Raw genomic sequence first — 19,572 nt, 5'->3', positions numbered from 1 at the left:
GCCAGTTTAAAAAAATACAACGAAGACATTTGTTTATTGCTTTTAATAAACCTACATTAAGAAGAACAGTTTCAAATCTCATAAAAGAAAAAGCTCAATAATTTAAAGCAGCTCCATGTCAACAAAATTTAACAGAAATGATTAGCATCACAGCTGTTCTGTTCACACTAATAACCAAAGTTCCTGCAAAATGTATGGGTTTTCCAGTTCCTTAAATATGCCATCATGGACGCAGAATTTCTGGCCTTGCTCAGCCATGTTTCTGTCTGCTGATGATATCATGAGGATGGAGTAGAGCTTCATCTAAAAATAAGCATAACTGTTCTTGCAGGAAGAGCTATTCCCTAAAGTAGTTCTTGTGAAGGGCTTAAAGATAAGCTCCAGAGTCTGCCAGGGGTCCAAAAGTCACAGGCAACCATTATTATGGCTACAAAACTGGTTATACAAATTCTCCCCAACCCTTTGTAAGTTGCCTTCAGGGTTGTACAGTCCTACACAGGTTTTTGTTGAAGTAGTTGATTCTTGAGATTACATAAAAATTGCTCACATCTAAACAGAAGCCTGTGCTACAAGTGCAAGCCCTCCTTGGGAAAAATGTTTTCTAAACCATGCGGGCAGCAGAGCAGATAATAATGTATGGATCAGGTGTCGAGATTGTCCTTCCTGAGCCAGCTGGCCCGGTGGCAGTTAGAATCTCAAGGAGAGGGGAAGAGATGGAATTGCCCTGCTTTCTGAGTCATGGATCTGAGTTTCCTGTCCTGAGTGGCAGGGAACCAAAAGTGTCTGCTCCAGCCCATGAGGGAGTTGAGAAGAGCACTTGCTGTTTTGCATGTTCTAAATTTATTGGCCGTGGCTCAACACTTCCTCAGATGGCCACTTTGCAGTAAGAGAATCTGATTAGCTGTGTTTCGAAGATTATTGATTGTCTCAAAAGAAATTCTTTTTAAAAGATTTGGAAATAGAACTTTTTTCCCCTTTAGGTTTTGTTCAATCCTTTTGATGACATAGTTCCAAGAACCAATAAGAAGCTGAAGAAGGAAAAGCCAGTGGAAGAAGTAAAGAAGGCAAAATCCAAAGGCACAAAGTAATTATCATTTGTGACAAGTTGTGGTTCTTTTACAGTTTCAGCTATACAATTGTATGCAGAAATTAGGATCTACTTACTCAACTCTGAATGAGAAAAGAGTCCTATGAAATAACAGAATAATAAAATATAAGGTTACAGTAAGTAAATTTGTATAAATAAATGGTGGGTAGGGAGGATTTAGTTGAAAATTCAAAATATTTTAAGCAATTCAGAGAGTCGTCTTTCTTTTTGTATTTGAAGAAATTTTAGCTTGCTTTCATTTGGAGAAGAAGCTGAAGAGGAGGAAGTGGAAGTCAACAAAGTTAGCCAGGTAACTGTTCCAGGCTGACAGCATGGATATTTCTCTGCAACTTCCCCGCCCCCCGCTTAGTTTGATCAGGACCTTCATTTCATAGCAACAACTAGGATTTATGAGTTTTATGGGGAAAATGTGATATAGGACACAAATTCAGATGAAACATGCATGCAAAAAAAGGGAAGTATCTTGTAGTTTTATTCTGCCAAATTATGACAGTACTTTAAAATGTTATCAAGGTAAAGGAGAACTTAGATTTTTATGAGTGGACTTGAAGGTGGAGACCCTTCTTAACTCATGGCAGCTGTACTGGTGGGAGGCATACTTCTGTGTCAAAACTAGATTGTATTTGGCTTGTCCATAACTGTGGTTGTAGCTCTACAATGTGCTAAGGAAGCCTAGTTGATTTACTTGGATAATTCTCTGATCCTGTTGTTCTATTCCATGTGCAACTAAATACATGGACCTGCCTTATACTGAATCAGACCACTGGCCCACCAAGGTCAGTATTGTCTTTTCAGACTGGCAGCAGCTCTCCAGGGCCTCATTTGGAGGTCTTTTGCATCACCTCCTACCTGACCTTTCTAACTGGAGATGCCATGGACTGAAAAAATGGGAGCTTCTGCAGACAAAACAGATGCTCTGCCACCGAGCCATGGCTCCTCCCTGAGGATATGTTGCTTTGAGTTTCTTTGTATATGAGAAATGAGTCTATAGTTCTTCACTGACAGAAATGGTGGGTGGGATAAAATAAAGGTTTCACATTCCTCCTCCCCCTGAATTTCAGAGTATGAAAGGAAAAAGCAAAAGCAGCCATGACTTACTGAAAGATGATCCACATCTGAGCTCTGTTCCTGCCATCGAAAGGTTGGTATACTACTTAAGCTGGTTCTCTGTTGCAGCTTGCATTTGTGTTTGACCTAGTCGCTTTTCCATAAGAAAACTTGTCATATATCTGCCTCCTCACCTACCTCCTGTTCTTTAACTTGGGGCTATCCTCCTTTCCAGCCTGCTTGAACTGATAGTGATTCTTCTGGGAGAGAGAAACTATGGATCGAACCTTCAGAAGTGGTTGAAAGAAAGCTAGAGAAATAATGTTATTTGTCACCTTGAACAGAAACAGTGAAACGAAAGGAATTCTGTTTATAGTTCATTCCTTTGCACCCCCACAGATGCCTTGCGTAGAGAAAGGGCACTGAAGGGGGTTTTTGGGGAGGGGGAGTTATGTGAATATTTACTCTTCCTTGATATGTTTGTTCTCTCTCTTGCCCATTTCCCTCCTTATTTTTTAATGTATTTGGTAGTATCCTCAATTGGATTTTCAGTTTGAAATTCAAAAGGAAAGTTACAGACAGTCATGGGAAAATGAGGCTCATTAATAATCAGAGTAATTAGATGTTAGCTAATAAAGTCTTTCAGCCCAACCAACAGAGTGCTCCTCTGTTCAGTCTCATCTGTCCCATATGTTTATAAGGCCAATTTTCACTATATGATTTCAGCATGACTTCTTCCCCATCCTTCTTTCTCTCTTCCCCACTATTTTGTCTGCCATGTCTCCCTTCTTTTTTCCTTTTACTCCCCAGCATTCTGCTTGTATAGTCTAATCTAACTACATATAGAGACTAGACGGCTATATATATATAATAAATTACATTCACAGCAGTAGCGGTACTTGGGTTATCACCAACAGTAGCAATTAGTGCTGTTATAGTAATTCTAACAAATTTTTATGAAGATAAATGATAACAAAGGCTCAGGGGTGTTTTATTTTAAAGGAACTTCATAGGCGGAGATGGAAAGTGGTGGGGTACCTGGATGGGGCCAAAAGAACAGGCAGCAGGTGGGGGTGCCAGACCAGTCCTGGTTATTGATGTTTGCTACAGATTGTTCACGTTTGCTCCTCTAGTAGGATTCTGATAAGCAAGGTAAAGGAATAGCATTTTTGGTCTGAAAATCTTATGAATGGAGTGTTTATCCTCCTGTACCTCTAAATGTAATCTTGATCTTATACAGATGATTTAATGTATGTTAGGGAAGCATCTAGTCACACATGTTGTTTTGTCTTTCAGCGAGGAAGCAAACAAAATACTTAATTCAGATGAGGTAAGTGGTGCTTCTACAGCAATTTGGAGCTCGTTTCACTCTGCAGTTGTATAATATTCAGAAGAAAACTACAGTTCCAATATTTCATAGTGTTGCAAATGATTTGCATAATACAAGCATAAACATTTTAGATGCTCAGTTGCATCTGATATACTCCTTGGGTTCCTGCCAGAAAGCAGCTGCATGGCTATTGATGCCTGTACTTTTGTGCCTCAATAATCATTCCCTTTTCTGTGGTTATATGTTTTTTCAGGTTTATATAGCGATTCTGTTTCATCTTGTTAATCTCCCTAAATAGAATGACATACTCACATTGACTTCAGTGGGTTTAGAAGGGAGTAACTTATTTTAGGATTGCACTATGTGCCAGTTATATGAAAACATTTAACTAAACTGATACTAACAGGGCATAAGTATTAGCTGTGCACTTTTTTTTAAGATTAGAAAATTGTTATTGCATAGGCATAGGTCCTTCTGAAATGTCAGTTGCACATTTAATACATTTGTATTAATAACCATAATTGCTAAGGAGAACAGAGTTAATTTCAAGCATGAAAACAGAGGAAGCTACTCACAGCTGAAGCTAGCTGTCCTGAGCCTGCAGGTGGAATTAAAGGGAGTAAAGAAGAAGCCTCAGTGGAGGAGTAAATGAGCCTTTAACAGATGTGGAGGAATTTCTTTAAAATACTTATACTTTTGTAATACTTTTCACAGATGGGCTCAAGAAGGCTCACATCCCAACTTCAAACATTTTTGGTCATGTCTCCCCACCTTCCAGCTTTGTGTTTACCTCTTTCTCCCACATCTGATAGACATTTAACTCCATATTCACATAGGAGCCTGCAGATGGAGAGGCCAATGTGTTTTGCCTGGGCAACTGGATCTTGTAGAGTATACAGATTTGGTTCATATGGACACACCTCTGAGTTAGTGGGCTTATTCATGCATAAGTGTTTACTACTGTGAATCCAAATTTGTAAATCACAGGTAGGGGAAGACATAGAGCTCATACAATCCCAGTCCTCAGTTGCGGGTATAGTTTAGATATCTGTATAAGATTGAGGATTAAGCAGGTGACAATAAAAGTACTAAGAAGAGTTGAATAGAAAAAGTTTTATTTTTTTAAAAGGACACATCACAGTAATAAATGACTTTTATTTTACTGTATTTTTAAAAAGGTATTGCAGAGCTCAAAAAAATATGAGGAGAGCAAACAAGATGATTAGAGGGTTTGGTGCACTTTTCCTGTGAGGAAGGGCTACAGAGTCTGGGACTTTTCAGTTTAGAAAAGTGGCAACTAAAGGCGGACAAGATAGAGGTTTATAAAATTATGCATGAGGCAGAAAAAGTAGCTAGAGGGAGCTTTATATCTCCATAGTACTAAAACTCAGGGGCATTTAATGTAGGGTGGCCAGACCGTCCCGGTCACCCGGGAATGTCCCACTTCTGGGTCCTAATTCCCGCCTCCCGACCTGCCTATACCGGGACCATTACAAGTCCCGGTTTAGCCAGCGAGAGGAGCCGGGCATGGGCGGGGCCAGGAAGCGGGGGGAGGCTGCGCTGCTGCTGCCTCTTCTCCGTAGCTGCTCCTCTGAGATGGGCTCAGCCTGAGCCCATCTCGGAGGAGCAGCTGCGGAGAAGCGTGGCAAGCCCCGAATCTGGGTCCTTCTAGGACCCTGAGCAGCAATGCTGAAGGAGCAGGAGCAGGCCGGACTTGCGCCCCGCCCCTCCACTCCCTGCAGGGGCAAAGGCGGCATGCGTGGGCCTGCTTCACTTCTCCGCCGGGCCCCTCTGCTGTGCGGGCGGCAAGGGACATGCTGGGCCGGCCTCGGAGGAGAAGGAGGCGGCCGGAGGAGGAGGAGGCGGCATGGCTGCGGCGGAGGCGCGCTGGCCTTCCGAGCCAAGGACTTGGTAAGTCCGGGGGTGATGCGGAAGGTGGGAGGGGAGCTGTGCTGCGCTGGTAGCCGAGGGAGAGGCCCTCCTCGCCTTCCCTGCTGGCCCTAGGCTTCCCACCCCCCCCCCCTTCATCCCCCGGTGGGTCTCCAGAAATCAGGAAGCGGGGTGGGGGTGGGGGCTGGAGGGGGGGAGAACATACCTGTAGGTGTAGCAGTTTGTAAAATGCCTGCCCCTTTAAGGCTGGCCTGGGCAGGAAGGAGGAAACAGGAAGGGCTTCGGAGAACGGCCCCTCCCTTTCTTTGCTTTCGTTTTCACAGCAGGCAGAGGGAAGAAGACCAAGTGCGGTAGGTGTTTGTGTGTGTGTGTGTGTGTGTGAGAGGGAGGGGGCCCGGGGCAAGGAGGGGTGATTCCTTGGTATGGAGGCCCTTCCCCCCCTTTAGAAAGCGTGTGTGTGGGGGGGGGGGAGGGAAATGTCTACTAGGCACTCTATTATTCCCTATGGAGAACAATTCCCATAGGGAATAATGGGGGATTGATCCGTGGGTATTGGGGGCTCTGGGGGGGCTATTTTTTGAGGTAGAGGCACCAAATTTTTAGTATAGCATCTAGTGCCTCTCCCCAAAATACCTCCCAAGTTTCAAAACGATTGGACCAGAGGGTCCAATTCTATGAGCCCCAAAAATGGTGCCCCTATCCTTAATTATTTCCTATGGAAGAAAGGCATTTTAAAAGGTGAGCTGTCCCTTTAAATGTGATGGCCAGAACTCCCTTGGAGTTCAATTATGCTTGTCACATCCTTGTTCTTGGCTCCACCCCCAATGTCTCCTGGTTCCACCCCCAAAGTCTCCTGGCTCCGCCCCCAAAGTCCCCAGATTTTTCTTCAATTGGACTTGGCAACCCTAGCTGGCCCGGCCTCCACAGGGTTTAAACTGGCACTGATATGAACTTTGGAACTGTACTCAGATCAGCTCTGATGCCTAGAAACTACCTCTGTGTGCTTGCTGTGTAATAGCACTCAGGATAGTCCTCTTCAAGCTTCAACATCCAAATTTCCAGGAATTTCCAACCCAGAGTTGGTAACCCTAGCTCTATCACAGATTTAGGAGGTCTTTGATTGCTGATTTAGGAGGTCTTTGATTGCTGGGGAGGGGGTCAGTAGTAGGAAGTACCCATACAGGGAGCACATACATTGAAGGTGGAGGTATTGTGACTCAATTCACACCCTACATTTTTTATAAACATGGCACTTAGGTATGCATTTTGCAGGGACAAATGTAGTCATATTCTAATATGTTAAATGTGCCTATTTGCAGTGTTTGGTTTAGCATTCCTTGTTAACTGAACTTTCCAGCACTTATGGTAGATGCATTTCTCTGATGCATAAAATACATATATGTTAGACAATAATTTACATGGAATTTCCATCTCATTATAAAACATTGGGTGTAATTTTGCATAACTAAAGGTAATGGATTGGGCATGCAATAAAAATCCCAGTTTTATTTGATCATTACTTAAGTCCTTTCTTTCATATTTGCATAGTGGCATGATAAGAGTTATAATTTGCTTTGTTTTAATTTAGTGTCAATAAAATTGATTCAGACATCTGTTTCCAAAACAGAAAAAAGTGTTGTTTTTCCAACATGAATTTTTAAAGTAAAAGATTGCCTGCTTCTTTTAAATTTTGCCCCAGAGGTTTTACTTTAAGAGCATATTCCTACAGCTGCAAACCTGGTAGAAATTTGCAAAGTCCCATCCACTCCAATTATCTAATTAACATTGACCAGAGTTTTAATATTGCTGCTTGGTAATTCCATTGGCCATTCCATCTAAGAATTGTACACAAATTTTAAGTCAGCAGCCAATATGGTATTCCTGCAGCACAGATTAGTAAAGCTGCAGTACTACAGTCCAAGCCCTCTGTTCACGACCTGAGTTTGATCCTGGCGGAAGCTGGGTTCAAGTAGCCAGCTCAAGGTTGGCTCAGCCTTCCATCCTTCCGAGGTCGGTAAAATGAGTACTTTCTGGGGGGAAAGTGTAGATGACTGGGGAAGGCAGTGGCAAACCACCCCGTAAAAAGTCTGCCATGAAAAACATTGTGATGTGATGTCACCACAGAGTCAGAAATTACTGTTTTGGAGAATTTGTACCAGTATACCATTAACGTACTACAGTAGCAATTTCTGAAGGTGTGTAAAGCGGAACTAAATTTATTGTGCTTGGAGCATGAGTAGATGGAAAAATTCAGTTGAAAAAAGGAGGCAAATAACAAGGAACATGTTCAGATACTTGATAGCTCACTATAGGAGCAAGGGAAGACATGTACTGAAAGTATATATAATACTGAAATCTGTTGGTTATCTTACAGAATGCAACTAATGGACATGTAGTTTTACTACTTGTGATTGTGGCTTTGGAATTACTGTCTAGAAAGCTCCATTAAGTTCTGTATGGTCAGTAACAATAATAAAGTTAAGCACTTTAAAATTAAGCATTGATGCATGCCATTTAAGACCATGCTTAACTATTTCATTGAAGTTAATAGGACTGAAGTGTTTAGCTCTGGCTAGATTGTGCAAATATATCAGTGTCTTTGCAAATGTTAAAATGCTTCCCAGCTATGGATCTCTTGATTAAGGGTATGCAAACCCCCTCCCCCCATATTTCTTGGTTCAGGTCTATAGGATTAAAAAAAATCCAGTATTTCTGAAAAATCCCAGATCCCAGTATCGGTATGGTATTTGGATCCTGGATTCTTCAGAAATCCCAATTTTTTCTGGGTCCAATAGACCCAAGAAGAAAAATATCTGTAGTTTTAAAAAAACCCGCCCTGACTCTGGGGCTTCTCCTTGCAGCATGGTTTAAATTGTGCTTAAAGAAAAACTGGCCCCAGGATCTGCTTGTGGCAAGGAAGGAGATCACTCCTTGCTGCACACTGACTTGGCTGGGAGTGCTTCTCCTGGAGAAGCTATCCCCAGGATCCATCCTTCCTTCCTTCCTTCCTTCCTTCCTTCCTTCCTTCCTTCCTTCCTTCCTTCCTTCCTTCCTTCCTTCCTTCCTTCCGTGGCTCTCAAATATCCGATGTTCATGTCTTGCGGCTCTCAAACATCTGACCTTTATTCTGTGTTGCTCTTTTGTTAAGCAACTCTGGCCACCCCTGGAGTAGACAATACTGACTTTGGTGGACCCAAGCACTGATTCAGTGTAAGGGAGCTTTGTGTTTGTGTCTTCTGGTGCTTTCAGACATACCACCCAAATCCTTTCAGCAAAGGCCAGATAGGAGTTATGGGCAGTGTTTGCCTGCAGTGCAATTTTGTTCTCAAATCCTGTATTTACTTCATCAGTATATGGGATAAGGCACTTTCTCAACTGTGCTGCATAATGCAGCCTATTTATTTTGTCCTGTTTGCTCTGTTGGCTCTATCTGCGCCACCTTCATCACTTTCGGGGTGTGGATCCCCCAGTGGGGTGGTCTCCCGACTCCCTCCGCCGGCTGTTTCTGATAGCCCTGCGCCCCCTCTTTCATTTGATATGTGTCCCGTGCGGATGCCACCCTCCCGCCGGGAGATGCCGCAAAATGAGCCCCCTTGAGGCTTATGGCGGCAGGGCTTGGGGGAAGTGAGCTAGACTGCTGTTCTTTTGAGGGGTCATAGAGTGTTTCGAGCCCGTCCCTGTGGCATCGGTCCCATCGTTGTGGGGCCCAGGGGGCCGGCGCAGCGGCACGCTGAAGCAGCCTGTCGGTCACTTCCGGGTTCCTGTCCTGCATCTCGACCTGTGTTATTAGTGACAGGCTGCTTCGGCGTGCTGCTGCGCCGGCCCCCTGGGTCCCACAACGATGGGACCGATGCCACAGGGACGGGCTCGAAACACTCTATGACCCCGCAAAAGAACAGCAGTCTAGCTCGCTTCCCCCGAGCCCTGCCGCCATAAGCCTCAAGGGGGCTCATTTTGCGGCATCTCCCGGCGGGAGGGTGGCACCCGCACGGGACACATATCAAATGAAAGAGGGGCGCAGGGCTATCAGAAACAGCCGGCGGAGGGAGTCGGGAGCCCACCCCACTGGGGGATCCACACCCCGAAAGTGATGAAGGTGGCGCAGATAGAGCCAACAGAGCAAACAGGACAAAATAAATAGGCTGCATTATGCAGCACAGTTGAGAAAGTGCCTTATCCCATATACTGATCAAGTATATACAGGATTTGAGAGCAAAATTGTTTCCGGCGGTGATATTTGGGGGATTTTTGGGGACGTCACAGGAAGTGCTGTGAAGTCACTTCCTGTTTCCGGCAGTGGCATTTGGGGGAAATGATGTCATTTGGGGGAAGTGATGTCACAGGAAGTGATGTCACTTCCTGCTTCCGGCAGGTGGCGCAGGGGGGGAATGATGTCACAGGAAGTGATGTCACTTCCTGTTTCCGGCAGGTGGCGCGGGGGGGAATGATGTCACAGGAAGTGATGCCACTTCCTTTTCCCGGCGTCACTTCCTGTTTCCGGCGGCGCGCGCGCTTCGCGCACGCACCCCTACCTTCCCCCTCCCCAAGGTGTCCCTGGCTGGCCTTCAGACATTATGGCCACCCTAATTTAATGAAACGGTTGAGAAATAGGTTCAGGACAGAAAAAGGAAACATTTCTTTACTCACTGAGTAATTAAAGTGTAGAATGAGCTGCTGGTGAAGGTAGTGATAACCATGAAGACATTTAGCTTTAAAAAGGGATTAGACAGCTTCATAGAGGAGCGGTCCATCAGTGGCTACTGGTCGTGGTGGCTGAAGGGAGACTCCATTTCCAAAGGCACCAAACTTCTGAATCCTGGTACTGGGAGGCATCTTCAGGGGTGGGACATGACCTGTTTGCATGGCCTTCCAAGGCAGCTGCTTGGCTGCTGTGTGAAATAGGATGCTGGACTAGACGGACCACTAGTCTGATCCAGCAGGCTCTTATGTTCTTACTTAGTGACTGTATCCAGTCATAATTTCTAATTCTTAGGACTGGCATTTTCTTCTCCCTCTTGAAGAATGCTTAAAAATTATAGGAAATCTTTTTTCTGCTTGGACAAATGCTTCGCTGTTTTTGAAATCTGTGTCTCCCTACCCCTCGTATATGACTAGCTTTTATTTAAAAATATACAGCATGTTCTATTAGTGAAATGAAGCATTCAGGTGTTTGTTTCTAAATGAGTAAGGGTGCTAACATTTTGTGCTGTTTACTCAGGATGAAGAGGAAAATGAAAGCCATGATGGTGAGGATGACATGGATAGTGATGAGAAACATCAAATGAAAGAACGTATTGCACAGAAGTTAAAGAAAGATACTAATCTGACTGTTAAAAAACCTTCTAAAGAGGAAGAATCAGAAAAGAAAAGCAGCCGTAGGTGAGTAATGCATTACTTTAGACTTATTGTCCTGTATTAAATTTTTCTTCTTTAAAATTAAATAAAATATTGAGTGACTGGTTCTTAAGTACAATTGTGGCAACTCCACGATTATGGAAAGACCTCCACAGGGCGGTATGCCTGGCCCCCTCACTTTTTGTCTTTAGGAGGCAGTTGAAAAGAGTTTCATTCATGATTACATTCAATTAATTGATTAGTTCTCCCTATGGGTAGTTTTGCATTATTGATTTTAACTGCTGGATTTTATGTAGATTTTAGGGGTGTACATTCAGCATATATGAGTTTTTAAAAAGCCAAAAAAAATACCTATTTTCAGCCATATGTACATTTGAGGATCATTTCAGCTACCTGGTATTGCCTATCCAGAACAACCCTGAAAATATTTGGGATTATTTGGAAACTCCATATAGGCACAATTAAAGGACTCACAGTCCCTTCAGATGCTTTGGAGTGCATTAGCAGGACTTGCAAAATCCATTTAAAAGGACTGAGCCTATTAAACACCTTCAGAATGTTCTGCTGGACTAGCAGTTCCCCCATGCTTGGATTCACTGACCTGGCATTGCCACAGTGGCACTGGGTTTTGCTGGGCACTCTGTACATTGCAAAAATCCCCCCTTCAGTTTCTACTGCAGAGATACTCTGCTTTGTCCTTGCTTGTTTTTGTAGTCCCCCCCATTGGAAACAATGGAGGGTGGGGACATGTTTTTTGGGGACCCTTAGAATTGGACAACCTAGTCCAATGTTTTTAAACCTTGGGAGGTCTTCTGAGAAGAGGCACCAGCAGCTATTCTGCAAATTTGGTGCCTCTACCTCAAGAAACAACCCTAACCTCGGATAGATTCCTCATTGACTATAATGGTCCCCATCGGATATAATGGAACAACAACAAAAAGAAGAAGTGCAATTCCTGAAAAATCCCAAATCCTAATACCATACCAGTTTTGGACATGAATACTGGGAATGCCAATTTTTTTTGCTCTAATATACCCAAATCCGAGGAATCCCATTTTTTGGGGTGCACATCTCTAGTAGGTTTTATTGTGTTTTATTGTTTTTATCTATTTTAAGCCTCCTTGAGTTCCTGTAAAGTAAAAAGGCAGCTAATAAATGTTTTAAATAAATTTGTAAAAGTTTATTCCCCAATGGAATTGTTTTGTGAGACTTATTATATCAAATTTTTATTTTGTCATTTGGCATATAAATATTTTAAGTAATTACTGAATATAATCTGTGTATGTGTGTATAAATTCATAATTTATAAACATTTCTAGACAATAGTTATGATGCAGTGATATGGCTTCTTAGAAACTAGCTGCTCAATAACCAAATGCCTGTTTACATCATGTATGGAATTTTGTATTTGGTGCATTGCTCTCTTTGCCTTACGTTTTTTGACTTTATAAAATTTGAGTTGATAGAGAAACTTAAGATCCAAATCTGTGAGTTGTCGCCACAACAGAGAAGCTTTCAGGATTGGCCTCACGCTGTGCCCTTGGGGTGCTTTTGTGAACTGACCAGCCAATTTGGTGTATTGGTTAAGAGGATGGACTCTAATCTGGAAGAACTGGGCTTGATTTCTTTCCCGTCCCCCCTACCTGCAGCTAGCTGGGTGACCTTTGGGTCAGTCAGAGTTCTCTCAGAGCTGTTCTCTTAAGAGCAGTTCTCTCAGCCCCGCCTACTTACCAGTGTGTCTGTTGTGGGGAGAGGAAGGGAAGGAGTTAAGGACAGAATATAAATTCAGTTCTTCTTCTTTAAATGGTACAATAATCTAGCCATCTGCATGAAATGTGCAAGTGAGAATTTGGATGGTCTGTCAAATGAGAAGGCTTTCATTATCTGCTTGTAACCTGATCTGGAAGACCCCTTGGGTGAGGGTACAATCCCTGGAAACTGCATCTCAGGTGGGTGGATGGTAGTTACACAAAGAAATACATTTCCCATAAATATTTGTTATAAATGCATCTCCAACTGAGCTGCAACTCCAACTGAAACCTATGCAAACTTTGCAAATTTACCAAATCTGACTCTCTCTCTCTCTCTATGGAAAAAGAGAGAGAGAGAGTCAGATTTGGTAAATTTCCGCATATGTAATCCCCAGGTTGAGACAATGGATGCCCAATTATTTGGCCTTCCTTGCATATTGCCCACATAAATAAGATCTTGAATGTTGATTAATTTACTGTTAATTAATATGATCTTTATTGTTTTGTTGGTTATGGCTTAGTTGCTTACAGCTATTTGAGATTGTTAAATGTTATTAATTTATTGTAGTACCTGCCTTTTATTTATTTATTTATTTATTTAGAATTTATATCCCTTTTATTTATTTATTTATTTATTTATTTAGAATTTATATCCCGCCCTTCCCACGAGTGGCTCAGGGCGGCTTCCAACAATAGATCCCACATAAAATTAACAATATTTAAACATATAAGGGAATGACGATTTAAAACAGATAAAACCATAAATATTAATAAATATTAATAATTAATAAATATTAATAATCAATACATATTAATAATTAATAAATATTAATAATTAATACATATTAATAATTAATAAATAATTGTTTTAATTATTTATTTGGTATAACTGGCTTTGTAATGGCTTTGTAAAATTATTGTTGTGACCCTCCCTGAGCCCACGTGGGTGGGGGTGGGTGGGATATAAATAGAAATAATTAAATAAGTAACTTAAAAAGCATTTTCAGTTCAGCTGTCAGGCTTCAGGGATCTCATGAATGACCACACAGACTATTAAATGACATGCTGTATTCCTCAGCCAGTTTCTCCTTCAAAACATTCCTGCTTCCTCTTCACCCCCCCCCCAACATTTATTTCATTAGTTAAGCAAATCTTTCAGCAAGCTTTGTAGAAGAAATATAATGTTCTGATATGTATTTATTATCCAAGAAGCTGATCAGATTCAAACCTATGTAGCTGTAGCAATGTGTCATGGACTCTGACTGTCTTTAGCAGGAATAGCCACTACTTCCTGGTCCCTCTCTTTGGTGAACTACTGAGCGAATTTTGAGCCTTGATTTGGTTTTTAGGGGATGCCAGGCAGGAGTGTTTTGAGGGGCACTTTATAGAGTTGTCAGTCTTCAAGATACACAAGATTTTTAGAAATTAAATTTTAAGAGTCTGGAATGGGTGCCTGTTCTCTCCAGAGTGGTATACAGACATGTAAATAAGGATTCATGAACACTAATTCACCATAAAGCACCTGGCCTGCTATTTTACCCACAGCAGCTGTTGATTAATGTTTTGAATTTACTATAAGACAATAGCAAAAAGAACAGTCTTCTCCTTGGCTTTTAAATCCTCAATGGACAGATCAGTACAGCTGACGGAATCGTGTATGTAACATTGGGTGGGAGCAGTGATCCTTCATATGAAAACTGGAGAGTTTTAGAAAAATCCCTGCATTTACCTGTGAAATGTTAGAAGGTATAATCTTGTTCCAGATTATTAACTGGGCCCGAACAAATACAATTCTAAATTCATGAAGTGCCCAGGAAAATAATGTTCATCTTTTTGTCTAGTTCGTCAGTCTTAACATTAAGTGACAATCTTTGAAGCATTCACTTATGACCACAAAGAAATTCACTTTAAACAGTTGATTCAGCATTCCTCTGAAGCATTTCTGTAACCTAATGTGTATCTCAGTGTAAATTGTTGAGTAATTGTTGGAATGGGGAGCCACACTTAAAAACATCATCTTATTTCAAGATGACAGTTGCTTTACACAGATGTGCTGGAAGCTAGCAATACGCCTTATTCTCCAGAGAGATTTCCAAGGACACTGATTCAGGCTTGCATTGATCAAAGCATGTGATGATTCATGGATCTGGGGTGTCAGCAATCAGAGAATGGAATCCACAGTGTATGACTTCAGTGGGAGTTTCTGGAAATGTCTGTAAAACATCTGAGAGCCATCAAAGCTTTTGTCTCATCAGAAACTTAGATCAGCAGAATGCTGGAATACTTTATTTGGAATAACAATTTACATTTGAAAAACTAATAACCACTCTGTTGCAGTAGTCTAAATTGTGTATTTTGTGTGTGTGGGGGGGGGGGAGGAATCCATTAATTGGTTATGAGCATTCAAGTAAGTCTTTCCACATTTTCAAGAATGATGTAAGTCTAAGGACAGGTGCTCATGTAACTTTTTGTGCTTGATACAGATTCCCGAGTATAAAAAAATGTACCTGTGATTATTGTAAATAGAGCATGAGAGCATAAATCATTACTTTTCCCTTTAATGCTCAAAAGAGTGAAAACGTGGAGACAGACAAGAGATCACACCCTTGTCTGTCTCCACGTTTTCACTTCTTTGACTCTTTCTTAGCAGTCTAGATGTTGTGCCATCTGACAGAAGGTGTGGTGAGAAGACGCTGGAAGGGTGTCAGTGCATTGGAACACATGATCCAAAGCTAGACTGTCACTCCAAGGAGCCCTTGTCCATGCTGGCCAAAGAGGCTACTCTGCCTGAGATGGTGACAGTGGCTTCTCTTCTGTGTGCAGGTAGCAACATTCCATGTCCTCCTGTAGAGCAGAAGTTGTTTAGGATTTTTGTATTATAGTAGTTCTGAGACTGATTACTAAGAGCAAGCATGAGTTTCTCAAGAATGAGTCATGTCAGACTAACCTGATCTCTTTTTTTGAGAAAGTGACTACCTTGCTGTATCAGGGGAATGCTGTAGACATAGTTTATCTTGATTTCAGTAAGGCTTTTGATTAGGTTCCCCATACTATCCTTGTTGACAAGTTGGTAAAATGTGGTTTGGATCCTATTACCGTTAGGTGGATCTGTAACTGATTGACAGACCACACCCAAAGAGAAGGGGTTCCTAATCCTCTTGGAGAGGAGTGACAAGTGGAGTGCCTCAAGGATCTGTCCTGGGACCTGTTTTGTTCAACATCTTTATCAATGATTTGGATGAAGGAATAGAGGGAATGCTTATTAAATTTGCTGATGATACTAAATTGGGAGGGGTTGCAAATACAGTAGAAGACAAAAACAGGATACAGAATGACATTGACAGGCTGGAAAACTGGCCTAAAATCAATAAAATGAATTTTAACAGGGATAAATGTAAAGTTCTGCATTTAGGTAGGAAAAATCCAATGCATGTTTATAGGATGGGAGAGACTTGTCTTAGCAGTAGTATGTGTGAAAAGGATCTAGGGGTGTTAGTGGATTACACGCTGAACATGAGTCAACAGTATGATGCGGTGGCTAAAAAGGCAAATGCAACACATGATTTGGGCTGTATCAGCAGAAGTATAGTGTCCAGATCGCTTGAAGTGATGGTATTGCTTTACTCTGCTCTGGTAAGACCTCACCTGGAGTATTGTGTTCAGTTTTGGGCACCACATTTTAAGAAGGATATAGACAAGCTGGAACGGGTCCAGAGGAGGGCAACAAAGATGGTGAGGGGTCTGGAGACCAAGTCCTATGAAGAAAGGTTGCAGAAGTTGGGCATGTTTAGCCTGGAGAGGCGGAGGTTGAGAGGTACCATCTTCAAGTACTTAAAGGGCTGTCATATAGAGGATGGTGTGGAATTGTTTTCTGTGGCCCCAGAAGGTAGGATCAGAACCAGTGGGATGAAATTAAATCAAAAGAGTTTCCGGCTCAACATTAGGAAGAACTTCCTGACCATTAGAACGATTCCTCAGTGGAACAGGCTTCCTTCGGAGGGCTCTCCTTCCTTGGAGGTTTTTAAACAGAGGCTAGATGGCCATCTGACGGCAATGAAGATCCTGTGAATTTAGGGGGAGGTATTTGTGAGTTTCCTGCATTATGCAGGGAGTTGGACTAGATGATCCTGGAGGTCCCTTCAAACTCTATGATTCTATGAAGGTTTGCATGTAAACTTCCCTACTGGTGCCTCATTCCCTGCTATGACCCAACTCACAAAGCCTCGTTTAGGCCTGTACATTAAGCAAGTATTGTTTTTCATCCTTACATTTCTAAGTGTGTACATTGAAAGAAAAGAAAAACCACTGATACTTCATACCGCAATTTGTAGTGAGAAAGGCAGACCTATATATTAAAAATATCTATGATATGAGAGAGATTTATATGCAGTGACTTGCCAAGCAGAAGCCTTACTTCTCTCCCCTTTTGTCTGCCAGCATACCAGCATCTTCATAGATAGATTGTGGGTGAAGAGTAATTGTAGCAAATAATCGATGTCATTGCATTATATAACAACTCTCTGAAGATGGGATCTTGTTTTTATGCTTGTTTCATGTGGTAATTTTATAGCAAAAGCGTTGTGTTGGAAGTGTTTTCTGCATGGAAATGTTTTGTGCTAGCGTATAATCAGTTTTAGGATTTCATCCAATTGTCCTTGATGTTTGAAAAAAAAAAAGAATTTTAAGATTTGTTAATAGCTTGGGAATGGCCACTTGGACTGTGACTGGAACTGGAGGAACCCCTCCCTTTTAAAGCAATGATCCATGAAACTTTTCATTTGAGTTTTCCCCCTGTAGGTGGAGCTCACATGCCACTCATTTGCAATAGTCGCTTGTTTGATTTTCCTGCTGTTCATGGATATGGCAGCCGAAAAGCTCACAATCAAATCAGAGTGCATAAACTCAGGAAGGTGCTGATGGCTTGAAACAGATAAGAGTCAAGGTGATATGAAGCATTACAGTTTTTAACATAATATTAAGACTGCAGATATTTTCAAGGCTCTAGTGTAGAATATATTTCTCAAAATGTCTACAGGTAGGTTTGCAATCTTTAATTTGTAAATTAACAAAATGACACTTAGTTGACTGGTATGCAGATCAATTTTTAATTCGTGCAAATTTTAGTGAACAGGGCAGCAAGTTAAGCGCTCCCCCTCCCTTTTTTAAAGGCAGCTTGGGTATCTGTTTTGTTTTAATAAATAATGGAAAGGAAAATATTAATGATAGTTTTCCTTTTTTACAGTTAGGTTTTACTAATGTTAGCAATATTTACATGTATTTAAACACTTAGATTTTTATTTTAACTATGATTAAGAAGCAGTACAAAAAAACCACATTGGCATGTGTTGGGTGCTGCAGACATTTTGGTACCTTCTGTTGTTTCCTAGTGATCCTCATTGCTAAAAGCAAGTGTGCCATTCTCCTTGCAGCCCAATAGCAATAGCTGAGTGGTGCTGGTGCATTCCACCCTTTTCTACATGAGCCTTTCATTGCTACTGAGTTCAGTGGAAGGTGAATTTTTGCAAATGAATTTGCGTAAGAGCTATAATCTAGTAAAATGCACCATGCACGCAGACAGGGAGAAAATCTGCAGTCAGTCAGAGGTGTCTGCTTTATTTTCTCTGCCATTTGCAAGACTGAAAGGCAAGGTGATTTTCAAGTGAAAAGCAGTTATGTGCCATTTAGTGAGTGACTGTAGTAGAAATTTCAGATGTCTCCAGTTCTTCCCAATATGTGCAGATGGCTTTGTAGGATTTCAGCCATTATTGTTAAAAAAAAGAAGTGGGATTTAAAGAATTCCGGCTCTGGAAACTGAATAGCTCCTGGAAATATGTCAGTATTTTCCTCTTAATAAAAAAGGATATCTCTGGCACCTTGACAGAATTTGGGCATGAAACCTGTATACATAACTGCTTCTGTGGAGAAGGTTTCTGCATTCATCATGATTAATTTTCCTTGGTATTATGATTTGAAGTTGCTTTGCATAAGACATGCTCTCCAGTTCTAGTTGCACCATTATCCACCTCCACAAATCATGATACATTCTTTTAATAACCTTTTCTTTTAATACTTTCTAAAATTATCATACAGCATGATGAAGATGTTTAACAGATTCAAGGATCAAACAGGAATAATAAGCGTAGTTTATATGGTAACCATTTGTTTGAATTCAATTCTGGGGCAAAACAGTGAAATAAATAAATATATGTCAAAACTGGAGATTGATATATCCTTAATTAATTGATTACTCTCAGCATTCAAGTAATTACTCAGTTAATCAATTAAGTGATCCTTGAATCTGTTAAACATCTTCATTATGTTGTTAGTATTTTATGGCTAACCCTATACCTATATGTATGGACTGGTAATTTCCAATTTTGTTTCTGTCTCTGTTTCTGGCCCTTTCTGGCAACTAACTCCTCCCCCTCTTTCTCTTATGAAATAGTTGAGGAAATTCTGTTTCACTGTGTCTGAAGAAGTGTACTTGCACACAAAAACTTATACTTGAATAAAACTTTCTTGATCTTAAAGGTGCCACTGGACATAAACTTCATTCTGAAAACTGGTAGACTTGCATATTCTTATTGACAAGGATTATCTCATGTAACCCAGTTTTCTTGGCCTGGACTAAAGAATAGTTCATATCATTCATGTCTGAGAACTGAATATATTTATAAACATGACTATTTTTTCCTATTTTACTCTGTGTTAAGTCACTAGCTGTGATTTCTTTCAAAACGTGGCTGTTATAGCATCTGTACATTATAACTTGTTGTCATATGTAAGTTTGTTTTGCTGGTGACTTGATTGGCTAATTGGACATCATTTTCTTAATAGAGGGATCTGGATTTTTAAATGGCTTTGACATAAAGAGGATGTTAGTAGTGCATACACTGTGATAGGCTGCCAAACTCTTTTTCAGGCTGTCTTCTGTAGTCCCTTTAAATGTGCCCTGTTTAAAGGGACTGCAAAAGAAAGCCCCAAAACCTGAGTGGTTGGAGCAGATTGCTGTTTTTTTGGACTTCGTTGATCTTCCCAGTAATTCGTGAATTTATCTGGGATTTTTTTTCTGAATTTTTTCTGTGTTTTTC

The 19,572-nt window shown here is 41.2% G+C and overlaps 1 protein-coding gene across 1 annotated transcript in view; it reads left to right on the top strand.

The window, feature by feature from the left end:
• Window positions 1-19,572, top strand: part of CWC27 (CWC27 spliceosome associated cyclophilin) — a 158,197-nt gene that overhangs the window by 6,557 nt on the left and 132,068 nt on the right. Inside the window, exons 6-10 of the mRNA XM_060235917.1 lie at window positions 981-1,084; window positions 1,328-1,397; window positions 2,170-2,249; window positions 3,452-3,485; window positions 10,594-10,754. Coding sequence (XP_060091900.1) covers window positions 981-1,084; window positions 1,328-1,397; window positions 2,170-2,249; window positions 3,452-3,485; window positions 10,594-10,754 — 449 coding nt within the window. The remainder of the gene's footprint in view (window positions 1-980; window positions 1,085-1,327; window positions 1,398-2,169; window positions 2,250-3,451; window positions 3,486-10,593; window positions 10,755-19,572) is intronic.

Source organism: Heteronotia binoei, chromosome 4 (genome assembly GCF_032191835.1).
Source record: "Heteronotia binoei isolate CCM8104 ecotype False Entrance Well chromosome 4, APGP_CSIRO_Hbin_v1, whole genome shotgun sequence".
Classification (NCBI taxonomy): Eukaryota; Metazoa; Chordata; class Lepidosauria; order Squamata; family Gekkonidae; genus Heteronotia; species Heteronotia binoei.
This window is presented reverse-complemented; position numbering and strand designations above follow the sequence as displayed.